This window comes from Bos mutus, chromosome X, assembly GCF_027580195.1.
Source record: "Bos mutus isolate GX-2022 chromosome X, NWIPB_WYAK_1.1, whole genome shotgun sequence".
Classification (NCBI taxonomy): domain Eukaryota; kingdom Metazoa; phylum Chordata; class Mammalia; order Artiodactyla; family Bovidae; genus Bos; species Bos mutus.
In genome coordinates, this window is record NC_091646.1 from 115,822,035 (window position 1) to 115,835,995 (window position 13,961).

Genomic DNA, 13,961 nt, shown 5'->3' on the forward strand with positions numbered 1-13,961 from the left:
TGACATATTGTATATATGACACGTGTGTGAGCATGTGTGTATATAAAACTAACTCTAAGAAAAACATTTGAAACAGTATTGGTTAACAGTCTTTTAGGCTTCCTATCTCTAGTTTCAAGGGAGAACCTCTGATTAAAGCAGGCCCAGTGCTGCTTGTTGTCAGAAGTTAGGCTTGTAGTAAACGCTAACGGAGGGCTTGGCTCCTCTGATGGCTCAGTGGTAAAGAATCCTCCTGCCAATGCAGGAGATGTGGGTTTGATCCCTGGGTTGAGAAGATTCCTTAGAGAAGGAAATGGCAACCCACTCCAGTGTTCTTCCTGGAAAATCCCATGGACAGAGGAGCCTGGGGGCTATAGTTCATAGGGTCACAAAAGAGTCAGATGCGGCTTAGCAACTGAACAACCACAGCAAACGCTCACAGAACTGGAAAAACACCCCATTGATCCTCTTGTATTGTTACTTGCTCACCTCTGCCAGTGACCTCTCTTGTCTCTTATTTTTCTCTTCACCTGTAGACTCAAGCATGGGGGTAAACCTGAAGTGGGAAACATGAAATCCACCAATAGATATTCTTATGAAACATTAACTAAAAATATATGGAGATGGGCGATAAATACAGGGTGTGTTCAAAAGAGTGCATTTTTAAACCAGAGAAAGCGGAAAAAATGACAGGCACAAGATGGGTAATGGAAAAATGGAGAGGCAAAGGTTATTTCACCTGACTGTTCAATTGCTTGATCTTTGGACAGACTTCAGTTTTTCCTAGGAAAGCTGAGAGTAACTTACTTTACAAGCTCGGGCTACCACAGGCTTTGGTGGCCAGGTTACTCTACTCAAAGGCCACAACAGCAGTGCCTCAGAAAGCGCCTCTGGGCCCCGCATAGCAAAATGGGTATGAAGTGCTGTCTCTGGGTTCATGTTTTCTTTGATGCTGAGGTCTGGAAGAAATCCCGACTTCCAAAGCACTGCTGTCCATAAAAGGGAGCCCTCTACCCACCTCCATGATGGTGTTCACCTTCCACTTCTAGCCTTTGCCCTGGGTTCCTCCTAACCCATGACTATTGAAGCCTGCTTTTTTTTTTTTTAATTGGGCTTCTCTGGTGGCTCAACTGGTAAAGAACCCGGCTGCAATGCCGGTTCGATGGGTTCGATCTCTGGGTTGGGAAGATTCCCTGGAGAAGGGAACAGCTTACCCAATCCAGTATTCTGGCCTAGAGAATTCCATGGACCGTAGAGTCCATGGGGTTGCAAAGAGTCAGACATGATTGAGCGACTTTCACTTTTTTTTTAATTAAAAAAATTATTTATTTAGTTTATTTTTGGTTCTACTGAATCTTTGTTGCTGCACGGGCTTTTCTGTAATTGCGATGAGTGGGGGGCTACTCTCTAGCTGTGGTGCTCAAACATCTCATTGCAGTGGCTTTTCTTGTTGTTGAGCACGGGCTCTAGGCTTGTGGGCTTCAGTAGTTGTGGCTCTAGAGCACAGGCTCAGTAGTTGTGTCACATGGGCTTAGTTGCTCCACGGCATGTAGGATCTTCCTGGACCAGGGATTGAACCCGTGTCTCATGCATTGGCAGGTGGATTCTTTACCACTGAGCCACCAGGGAAGCTGCCTCCACACATGACCTGTTAGCTCCAGAAGTTCTACAGCATCCCTGTGAAGTGGATGCTCATGTATGGAGATGGGCAAGGACCCAGTCAAGGTCGCACATCACTGGGAACTGGCAGAGTTGGAATTCAAGTCTGAGGTCAGGCTGCACTCTCAGCCACCATGTCACCTGCCTGGTCCCAGGAGTAGGTTTCTGTGAGGAGAGCTGATCAACAATGTTAGTGTGAGGCCCAGAGGTAGGACTTAGACTTGTGTCATAATCACACCTGGAAGGTATGAGTCTTCTTTTCCTGGTGCAAATAACATAGACCTTCTTTACTGATGGAAAAAACCAGATTTCAAAAGCTGGAAAATATGTACATATTTCTAAGACTGCTCAATACTTTGACCATTGAAGATTCCATCCTCACGCTGCCCTGAGGCTGCAGGGCAGTGCTGGCCCTGTATCATGTGTATCAGGTGAGAGCTGGGCTTGGGTGCAGTGTGCCTCAGCCTCAGAACAGGCCACTGCCCCTCCCCTTCTGTCTGCAACTTGGTCTCAGAGACTCTCTACTCCGTGTAGGCTCACTGACCAGTCCGTGGGCCTCCTCTGTTAATTTTTAATTAAAATCCAGGGAGATTTAATGATGGAGTGCTTGATCCGAACCTGACACTGTGCTGAACTCTGGTGGAGCTAAAGAAGATCTAGTCCTTGTGTGTGAGAACATCATACTTTAGTTTCTGAGAGGAGATGCATATATGAAATGATTGAAGAGGTTAAAGTTGTATACAGTAAAGGACTATGTTAGATTCCTATCACTGCTGTAACAGATTACCACCAATGTAGTGACAACTTTACTTTTTTTTACAGGTCTGGAGCTCAGAAGTGGGTTGGTAGAGTTGCATTTCTTCTGGTGGCTCTAGGGGAAAATCTATTTCTTTGCCTTTTCCAGCGTCTAGAGACTGCCTGCTCATGGCCCTTTCCTCCATTTTTAAAGCCAGCCACGTGGCCTCTTCCAACCTCCCTCTCTCCCTTTCACTCTGACCTGTTTTATTGTTACATCTCCATCTCTGATTCTGACCCTCCTGCTTCCTCTTATGAAGACCCTGTAGTTACATTGGGCCTACCCAGATAACCCCAGATAGTCTTCCCATCTCAAAAGCCTTAATTTAAGCAGGCTTGCAAAGTCCCTTTTGCCATGGAAGGCAACATATTCATAGTTTCTGGGGACATGGACTTGGATGTCTTTGGGAAGCCATTATTCAGCCTACCACTTACTTGAAATGAATTAACAATGTGTAGGTCATTTCTCTGATAGGGTGAGCACAACATTGGTATTAAGTATGGTGTGATAAGGAGAACTGGAGGGTGCCCCTAAAGCAGGAGCCCATGTGGGATGGTGGGGAGAAGTCATCTCAGGGAAAGTAGTGAAGAGGCAATATGTACATAGTGGAGTTGTGGGGAGGGAAGCAGAGGTGCCATTGGCTATGGACTTGTCCAAGCTGAGGTAGAAACCACTGCTGCTACTGCTACTGCTAAGTCGCTTCAGTTGTGTCCGACTCTGTGCGACCCCAGAGACGGCAGCCCACCAGGCTTCCCCATTCCTGGGATTCTCCAGGCAAGAACACTGGAGTGGGTTGCCATTTCCTTCTCCAATGCATGGAGTGAAAATTGAAAGTGAAGTCGTCAGTCGTGTCCGACTCTAGCGACCCCATGGACTTCAGCCTACCAGGCTCCTCCATCCATGGGATTTTCCAAGCAAAAGTACTGGAGTGGGGTGCCATTGCCTTCTCCACAGGTTAGAATATGTAGGAAGAGCATAGATGGTTCCTGAATGAGGTGGAACCTGAGTGTCACATGGGAGGATTTATATTTGATCTGCAATGATGGAGGCTGTTTTAGCTGGCTAGCTACTGGAGACAATCTGCTGGGAGATAGCCTCCCTGAGTGTCCCCAATGAAATGTCCAGAGGCCAGGGACATGGGAGAAGCTGGGCTTATCAGGGATCTGTCAGGTAGGTCAGAAAGCTTGCACTCTTTCTCACACTGCCATTTAAGAATTCCATCTTTGGGAATTCCTTGGCAGTCCAGTGATTAGGACTCTGTGCTTTCACTGCTGAGGGCCTGGGTTCAATCCCTGGTTGGGGAACTAAGATCCACAAGCCATGCAGTGTGGCCAAAAAAAAAAAAGGAATTTCATTTTTGATAAGGGAGGCTAACTTCCCTAGACTTTCTTGTGTAAGGCACCCAGGGCTCCTGAAGTCTTAAAACCATTACACTTTTATCGTGGGCTGCAGAAACTTTGGTAAAGGTTAATTAGGGCCATGTTTATCCTTACATGACACTTTTACATCTCCTAAAGCTTTATCAACACCAATATTCGTTACTTATTGATCCTTTTTTATTTTTCTTCTGGTCTATGGCTCCGTTCCAAGAAAGGATGGAGCTATAGTGGAGATCACGTGACAGCTTGTATTTAGGCACGCTCAGAATGGGCAAAGGCGACCCTTTTTGCAACGGTAGAGACCTTTCCTCTTAGATGCAAAATCTAGGGTATTTTGGAAATGTTGGGGATTAAAACTAAATGATTTCTGAGATCCTTTTCTTTAACCACTCCAGTAATGATAAAAGATATGTTTTGAAATTGTGATGTTCTCCTATTTCTCAGGCTTTTTGTGGAAGGACTGCCAGGAACACAGATGGTTTCCTTAATTTTGTTGCTGAATCAGGTCACCTGTAACCTGAGAGGCAGTCTTATTGTCATCTTTAGATCTGGTAGGATGGCCTGACAACTTTGCAAGGCAGATGGTTGGGCCAGGCGTGGCCAGAAGTGCCCTGTGTTCTCTGCCTTCCCCAGCTGTCCCCTTCTGGTGTGTTTGTGTTCTCCCCAGCTGGTGCCTGGCCTGGACATTCTTCTACTGAGTGTGTGATGGGCATCCACTGGATGAGGCCTCCCGTCGGTTCTTGCTCTGCTTTTCTTCTTTCAGTGCTGTTCAGAGCATCATTCAGAGTTGGAAAGCTACTTCCATCTGCTCCCCCATCTTTTCTCTAACATTTTCTTGGCCTCTCTGATGGTTTCTATGGTAGCATATTTTAATTGGAGGGTCACCATGACAGTTACACCTTGGGATTTCTTTCTGTGCTATCATTTCAGGAGAAGGTCTTACTTATTGCTATGAAAACAGTGGGGATAATGTGAACAAATACCCTAGTGGAAGGAAGGCCTACATGATATATGTCACCATTTGGGCCTTCAATTTGTATTTTTGTTAAAGTAATGCTGTGTTCAAAGTTGAAAGAGCCAACAATTGCAAAAAGTCTATAATGAAAAAATCCAGTAATCCTCACCTTCTCTCTACCACCCTCAACTCTTATAGCTGTTTCTCTTGATATTTACCTTCATGTATCTAAATAATATTCTTATATTGCTCTTTCAGGAATTTCCAGACTTCCCCCTATGTTGGAGGAATATTTAAGACCCTTAGGCAGCCCTGTGCCCACTGCATTTAGCTTTTGGAAATACCTCTTTGGGAAGTGTTTTCTGGCCTTGTGTTTGTCAGATTCATCCCAAGTAAGTAAGCAGTAAGGCAGGATTCGTATTCTTAGTTGGCTCATTTGACTCCATTCTCAGTGATTTATACCAGAACAGTCCTTGAATTCCAAGCATGCTAATAATAACTGAAAAAACCACTCTTCCTGAGTGGAAAAACCCAGTACAGTAAGTAAGGGTGACTTGAAGCATCACATTACACTTACAAGAAGAAACCAGGGGAGTTTATTGCTGTAGTCTTCCTAAAGGTTCAGATTGTCTTCAACTGAAGTGGAAATTGAAGCTGTGAATCAGTCTAGGACTTCTTATGAGTCTGTGGCAGGTAGTATAGTCTTATCTGCTCTTTTGTAGAAAATACCCAAAGGGCTGGGCATTTATTAACAGTTCAGCTTTCTGAACTGGAAGCTAATGCCCTCTCTCACCTCACTCCCATAATACTTAATCTAGCTGTAATTAGCTGACCCAGGAAGATAGGAAAGACATGCCAAGGCCAAGAGCACTTCAGAACTGAGCACTTCATCTGCCAAGGCAGGTAGTCAGGTTTTCTTCTCCACCCCTTCCCCGCAATGACTCTTATAGTATACTGGGGCCACAGGGTTCAGGTGGCTCAGAAAGTCCTGGGACATTGATAAGATCAGACAGGTTCTTGGAAAATTCCAGTTGTCAAGGTTTCCTGTAGAGCACTAGGTGGTATAGAAAAAAAACAAGGACAGAAAGGTTTTATGAGAGGAAACTTGAGCAATTCCATTAGAACAGGTTAAATCACCCAACTATAGTCTCTTTTAACAACTTTTAAAAGGTGAAGTAAAACCATGAGATTGTAGTGAACAGAACTGAGAAAATAGACCAATGACGAACCAGAACAGGCTTTTCATAAAAATCACGTGTTTCTGCATTTCTGTGAATTAATCCTAAAGATAAATCTGAAATTATTTGTTCTGAGTTCATTCAGTCCTCCGTGCATCCATTCAGTGCACACCAGCTGCCAGCTCCATGTGTGCTAGGGGCTGGGAATGCAATGGTAAAAGCGAAAAGCAGCCCAGCTCTTAGAGATTCACAGTCTAGCACACAAAGCACTCTTCACACAAACTGAAGGGGACACGGTGACAGGGAACATGTTGCTAGAGGACCCCAACTAGGCTGTAACGCCTGGGAGGATCAGCTCCCGGGAAGCTCATATTGAACTAAGACCTTAAAGTTAAGAATGGATTAATTTAGGAAAAGAAAGTAGGAGAGTGAGAGATGTTCAAAGTCCTCCTGGTGGCAGGAAAGAAGATGCACTTGAACTGAAGGAGGGCTTGGTGACCAGCTCAGGGTGGGAGGGTAAAGTCATGGGAAGTGAGGCTGAAGGGCTCGGCTGGGCCACTACCACGTAGTCAAGGATTTCAAGCAGGAGAAATCCCATGACCACTCTGCCTGCAGTGTGCAGGATAGCGGCGGGGGGAGGGGGGGTGTAAATGTGGGGTGTGGCTAGTTGGTGAGCTCTGGCCGCAGCCTGGGTGAAAGGCTATGGTAATGGGTGTAGTAGGAACTATAGATGGATGCAGGAAGTCTGGAGTGGCTAAGTGGATAGGACTCGATATGTTGGGTGTGAGGGATGAAGGAGAGGGAGATCCAGGGTGATGCTTAAGTTTCTGAGCTATGGGATATGCTAGAATAGATGATATATATTTTTAATAAAAGGAATCCTTCTAGAAGACTTCCCTGGAAGTCTAGTGGTTAAACACTCTGTGCTTCCACTACAGGAGACATGGGTTTGATTCCTGGTCGGGGATCTAAGATCCTGCATGCCGCAGCGCGGGCCAAAAAAAAAAAAAGAAAGAAATCCTTCTAAAGATTTTCTGCGGATAAGTACAGTCGGCCCTCCATGTCCATGGGTTTGGCATCTGCAGATACCAATAGCTGACTGTATTAATGCCATTTGCTTTTAGAAAATCTTTAGGAAATGGAGTGGGCAGCAGGAGAGGGTTATTATTATGAGGGACATGAAGACCAACGTGGAAGGTCCCAGAAGGCCAGAACTTGAAGTGTGAACATTGACCAAAACTGAGTTTGAATAATGACAGGAGGGAGGTCATGAAGATGCTCCCAATAAATTTTGTACCTGTGATTTGAATGAAAGATGAGAAGCAGAGACGAAAAGGCAGCATAACCGTGTTTGTATAGGAAAATTGGAAGAAACGATCGAATTTTATTTTTTAGGGAACATCCTTACTCGGTGAGCATCCCCTAAAAGTAAAGCTTGAAATTTGGAAAATAATGTATTTGCAAGATCCAAAACTGGGCTTGTTTTGTTTTCTAAGGTGATTGATATGCCGGAGCACAACCCTGGCAATTTGGGAGGAACGATGAGGCTGGGAATAAGAAGAACTGTTTTCAAAACTGAAAATTCAATATTAAGTAAGTTTCTCAGATTATTTGTTTTCTAACTCGGCAGGCATCATTTGCATGGCTGTGCCGGGCCACAGCCCTCCTGGAGCTCTCCCGTTCCACCCCCTCATCCCTTCCCTGCCTCTGGCCTCCCCGCTTCTGCATCCCCATCCCTCTCCCTGGAAGGGTGGGTAGAGCACACGTGCCCGCCCCTTCTATTTCCTCTCCCCCACACCCTGGCCAGTGGGCTGCTTGTGTTTTACCCACGCTCCTGGAGATGACCCTGCACCGAGGCGGTCCTGATTCCAGCTCAGTTCTGGTGAATCCACTGTTCTCTCCACTGCATGGAAACGGGCTCCCTGTTTAACTGTTTCATGTCTGACTGCTTTGAGCCACTAATTTCCGAACTTCTTGAGAAGGGGCAGTTATATCTCAGAAGTCTGTTTCTCTGTTCCCTGAGTGGCTCCAGCATGGGACGAGGAAAATATGATGTGCCTCAGCATCTGATAGTTGCTGATCTTCTATTCCCGATAAGGTTATTCAAATTTCTGTGGAACTTTTCCCTGTAAATGAAAATGATTTGAGAATAACTTGATGTAACCCCAAGCTCTTGATTCAACTTGATAAATGTATCTCAGTGTCTACTCTGTACCATGTGCACCGCGCTTGATTATGGAGAATCGAGTGGTGGCCAGGACAGACCACCCCTGCTCGCCTTCCCCCCACACACCCCCACCACCCCTGGGCCAGATGCTGAGGCAGGAACCCAGATATCTCGGGAATCCAGCATTGTTCCTGTGAAGTTATAAGAAAACCTTAGAAAAATGCCTTCTTCACCTGAAGCGTAATAAGACTAGAAATATGAGTTTCTCCTTTAAGGCTGATAAACAACTTCTAAGAAATATAAAGCTTCCTAGCAAGAAAGAAATTTTAAAAAGGACAAGTTTCAAAGTGTACACACTTCCCTTCTCTGTCTGGATGAGAAGCCAGTGTTGTAAGAAATTTTTCTCTTCATAGGTATTAGCAGCGATTCTTTGGCTTTCGGATGTTTCCAGATACTCTGAAACTCTGTTCAAATAGTGGTCTAAGAGGCAAAGATGGTTAGTGGGAAATTTCATCTTTTAAAGTTGTATCTGCTGTAAAAGATCAGTTATAATTGTACTAAGCTTTTTTCAAAAAGCATTGTGTTCAGTATACTTAAAATTTTTAGCTGTCTTGATGGAAATAAGACTGATTTAGGATTTGTTTTTCTTTACAGTAGACATAAAAATAGCATTGACGATTTTTATGAATCTTAAACACATCACCAAAACTTGTTGCTTAATTAACATCTTTTGCCTGCCTTGAAAAAATTTTAAAGAGCTTTATTAAGATATAATTTACATACCATACAGTTCATCTTTTAAAAGTGTACAATTCACTGTTTTTTTTTTTTTTTTTAGTTGTATTCACAGAGTTAGGTAACCATCATTGCAGTCAAGTTTTGACCATTTTTATCACCTCAAAAAGAAACTTTGTTCCCTTTAGCTATCCCCACCCTTCCCCCTCTGGCCCTAAGCCTATTATGTTAGTCTATTAACCATCTCTATAGATTTGCCTGTTCTGGATATTCCATATAAATGGAGCGGGATTTCCTGACTTCTTTCATTTAGCATAATGTTGTAAGACACATGTACACTGCAGCATGTGTCAGAACTCCATTCATTTTTATGGGCGAATAATAGTCTGTTGTATGGATAGACCACATTTTGTTTATCCAGTCATCTGTTGATGGACATTTGGTTTGCTTTCAGGCCTGCCTTAAATTTAAATTATGCTTCATAGTTTGCAAAAGGCATGTGAGTATATGAACTTGTGGTCCCCAGGAGACATACCGTTTTGCCTTCCCACCTGTGTGAGGTTTTCCACAGGTCTCCAGAAAGGTTGTGTTGGAGATATGACCATGGCTCTGTTGGTTGTCATAAAAATATAAAAATAAATATCACCATAGTGTTTTTTTACCCTATTGGCATTTTCTTTTGTAGGGGTTGTTTTTTTTAAACCAAGCTGGCATATTTCTTTTGAAGGACTTTTTTCCCCTCTGCTGCTGCTGTCACTTCAGTCGTGGCTGACTCTGTGCGACCCCATAGACGGCAGCCCACCGGAGTCGCCCGTCCCTGGGATTCTCCAGGCAAGAGCACTGGAGTGGGTTGCCATTTCCTTCTCCAATGCATGAAAGTGAAAAGTGAAAGTGAAAGTGAAGTCGTGTCCAACTCTTCGTGACCCCATCCATGGACTGCAGCCTCCCAGGCTCCTCCATCCCTGGGATTCTCCAGGCAAGAGTCCTGGAGTGGGGTGCCATTGCCTTCTCCTTTCCCCTCTAGTCAGCTCATTTGTTTGTAGGCTTTTGTTTTCCCTAATTAACACATTTCTGTAAGAATGGTATGAACAGGACTTCCTTGGTGGCTCAATAGTGAAGAATTCACCTGCCAATGCAGGGGACACGAGTTGGATCCCTGGTCTGGGAAGACCCTGCATGCTGTGGAGCAGCTAGGCCCGTGTGTCACAACTTCTGAGCCTGTGCTCTAGAGCCTGGGAGCTGCAACTGCTGAGCCCATGCGCCACAACTACTGAAGCCCACACCCCTGGAGCTTGTGCTCTGTAACAGGAGAAGTCACCGCAATGAGAAGCCCATGCACCACAGCTAGAGGGCAGCCCCCTCACTGCAATCAGAAAAGCCCGTGCAGCAACCAAGACCCAGCACAGCCAAAAATAAATAAAAAGAATACATTTGCTTATATTGCCTATGAGAATAATTTATGGTTTTGACGGAAAGCATTTTGATGCCAATCATTCATTTTTAAAATAAATACATTTCTTTAGTTTTGGCTGTGCTACATGGTTTGTAGGACCTTAATTCCCTGACCAGGTATTGAATCTGGGCTCCTAGCAGTGGAAGCTCAGACTCCTAACCACCGCACCACCAGGGAATTCCTGATGCTAGTCATTCTGTATTTAAATTTGATTTATAGGCCAGTGATTGAAATGCTGTGGATTTAAAAAAAAAAAAATGCTGTGGATTAAATGGAAAAACAGAAAGGTAAAGTTTTTTTTAGTAAAAGAAGTAGGACTTCTTTTAGTCCTACTTAGGACATGTAAAAGAAGAAGTATTTGAAGTAAGACCGAAGCCTAACAATATCAGTAGACTGGATCAGCTGGATTCCTAATCCAGGGATGGTTGGGTTATTAAAGTGATTCTAATTTTTATTTTTAAAAAATTTATTTGCCTGTTTATTTATTTACTTTTGGTTGCGCTAGGTCTTCTTTCATTGCTGCACTCGGGCTTTCTTTAGTTGCAGCGAGCTGGAGCTAACTCTTTGTTGTGGTCCACAGGCTTCTCATTGCGATGGCTTCTCTTGTTGTGGAGCAAGGCTCCAGATGCACAGGTTTTGGTAGTTGCAGCTCCTAGGCTCATAGTTGTGGCTCACGGGCTTAGTTACTCCAAGACATGTGGAATCTTCCTGGACCAGAGATGGAACCTGTGTCCCCTCCATTGACAGGCAGATTCTTATCCACGGTGCCACCAGGGAAGTCTAATAATTCTCATTTTTATATTCATCAAGACCAATTCCTTGTTCTTCCTTAGTCACATGTTAGTTCCTTAAGCGTTGTGGAAACTGTGAACTTGATTTTTCTTTTTTAAAACCATTTTATTGAGGTATAATTGACATACAAAAAGCTGTACATATTTTATGTATGCACTTAATGAGTTGAACTTGAGTTTTCTAAAGTAGAGGTTATAGGAGTGAATTGATTTGGACAAATGTACTACTAATCATCATTTATTCTGTTTATAAGAAATGTATTCCCAGAGGATCACTCCTACCCTGTATTCTGTATATATGTGTTATCTTTGTCTGCAAAGGCTTTTTCTTATTAAGGGACTAATGACAGTGTGTAGGGAATTGCCCATTGCTGGTTCAAGGGTTTTTAGAAATAAGAGTTCCTGGAAATCTATCCTGAAGTCTCTACTTAAACATGGGAAGACAGAGTGATACCAGCCTGCAGTCTATTACCTAGATGGTCTAAAGCAAGGGTTGTTAAACTTTTTCTGAAAAGGGCCAGATAGAAAATATTTTCAATTTGGAGCCATGTGGCCTTTGATGCAACTACTCAACTCTGTTGTACTGTGAAACCAGCCATAGGCAAATATGCAAATGAATGAGCTTGGCTGTATTCCAATGAACCTTTATTATGGGACCTGATATGTGAATTTCATGTAGTTTTCATGCATTATGAAATATTATTTTTCTTTTGGCTTTTTTCAACCATTTGCAAATGTAAAACCCATTCTTAGTTCGAGGGCTGAACAAAGTCAGGGGATTCCTGTTCTGCCTTGGGGTTTGCCATGGCTTACAGAAACCTGATCTAAACAAAAGAAGCACAGGCTAACTGAAGCGGGAGGCCTAGGCCTCAAGGCTGCTACCCTCCTCAGGAACATTCAAGGGTAGCTCCCTGCTTGTCTGCTTGCCTGCCTACATATCCTATTTAGTGACAGAATAAGTCCAAGAGGGCTTTCTGAAGCCATTCGGTCCAGTCTTTGTATTGATCACCGGAGGAAGTAGAGGGCCCACAGGTGAAACAGCTCACTGTGGGTGGGTGGGGTGGAAGGCCCCGACCGCTCTTCTCATACCGTTTCTAGTCTTCTACTGGAACACATGGCCCTGGCTCTACAACCCACCATTATGATCACTCTCCAAAAATGTAACTCTTTAAATACGTATTTCAGGATTGTTACACTTGTCAGACACTTTAGATCTGTATATTTTATTTAAACATTTTAGATCTGTATATTATATTTTAACTGAGGTGTAAATTACACCTCACTTAGAAAAACCACACATATTTTATCTGGGAATGTCAATGGTAGGATTTGTCTGCTTATAGTGAAACATTACTTGGTTGATTAACTCATTAGATGACTTTTGAAAAGTAGGGGGATACAGTGCAGAGCAGTTAAGTGTTAAGTGGGGTGCTTTGAAGAGTGAGAAATGTAGAATGAGGTGTGGCTAGAGAGGGGTCAGGCTCAGGTAAGAGGAGAGCCGGGGAAAACACTCTCTGATATGAGAAGGTTTTAAGATTTCAGAAATAAACTTTCTCATTTTGCTTGTGACTCTCAATTGAGTGTGAGAGCTGGGGACATAGTAAAGTACAAAGCAATTCAGACAGTGTTCAGAGCTCTTTCAGAGGACAGCTGACAACTTGTTGGACAGTGTCTCCAAAATATTATAGGCCCCTGGCTTAATTTTTTTGGTCAGGTCCCAGACCTGTTGCTAAGACATCCAGGAAAGGAAGCCTGTTTTGTCTATGTCAAGTGTGGTCTTTAAACCAAACTGCCACCCAGCAGAAAGAAAGAGTGGAGTCGCTCAGTCGTGTCCGACTCTTTGCGATCCCATGGACTCTAGCCTACCAGGCTTCTCTGTCCATGGGATTTTCCAGGCAATAGTACTGGAGTGGACTGCCATTTCCTTCTCCAGGGGATCTTCCCGACGCAGGGATCAAACCTGGGTCTCCCTCATTGTAGACAGACACTTAACCTTCTGAGCCACCATGGGGGAAGCCACCCAGCAGAAGGTACTCATCGTTTCGACCATTCACATAGGATGTTTAAATACTGCACAATCTGGTGTGGGTGTGCAGTGCTAGGGGTAAACCCAGTTTAAAGCAGTCCCAAATGGTGTATGCAGTCCATGTAACTCTGCCCTCCAAGACAGTACCCTGGCCTTTAGAATCAGGAATGCACAGGGCTGGAAGCAGGGAGGGTGCTGAGGAAGCTCTCTGGAGGCAGAGGAGGGAGAGAGCCAGCTATTGAGCACTGTGTGTGGGGGGCTGTGGAGTTGTTAAAATCGAGTGGATGCTATTTTGCCCTCCAGAGGTGTCCAGTCCAGTGGTGGACACAGCACGACATAATGGAAGGAATTAGGAGCAGTGCAGTGCCTGCAACTGGAGACCAGATCCTGGTGGTTTCCCAGCAGAGTTCTAACATGACCCTCATCCTCAGGACAGACAACACGGGGACGATGCTGGCAGACGTCAGCTGGCAGAGGAGACTGGGGAGATCCCCCCAGAGTGACCCTAGCCGCTAGCCAGTGCAGCAGAGTCTAGGCTGAGGAGGCCAGGGAAGCTGTCTGGATGCAGCAGGTGGAAACTGAATAGTTTAGGAAAAGATGTAATTCCTTCTGAGGACCTTGTCTGTGTTTCCTCATAATAAGGAGGACAACTTCACTGAAAGGCTTACTTCTGCTTTACTGTAAGAGAAAGAGATTTTTGTTTTGAGAGAACATAGGCAAGAGGCCAGTTAGGAAGGTATTGAGTGAGTCCCTGTACTAAAGTGAAAGTGAAAGTGAAGTCACTCAGTCGTGTCCAACTCTTTGTGGCCCCATGGACAGTAGCTTGCACCAGGCTCCTCTGTC

General features: G+C 44.3%; 1 protein-coding gene across 3 annotated transcripts in view; it reads left to right on the forward strand.

Moving 5' to 3' along the window:
* Positions 1-13,961, forward strand: part of CTPS2 (CTP synthase 2) — a 110,115-nt gene that overhangs the window by 61,623 nt on the left and 34,531 nt on the right. For all 3 annotated transcript variants that reach the window (XM_070365470.1, XM_005888710.3, XM_070365471.1), the window contains exon 14: positions 7,443-7,539. In XM_070365470.1, the coding sequence (XP_070221571.1) occupies positions 7,443-7,539 (97 nt within the window). The remainder of the gene's footprint in view (positions 1-7,442; positions 7,540-13,961) is intronic.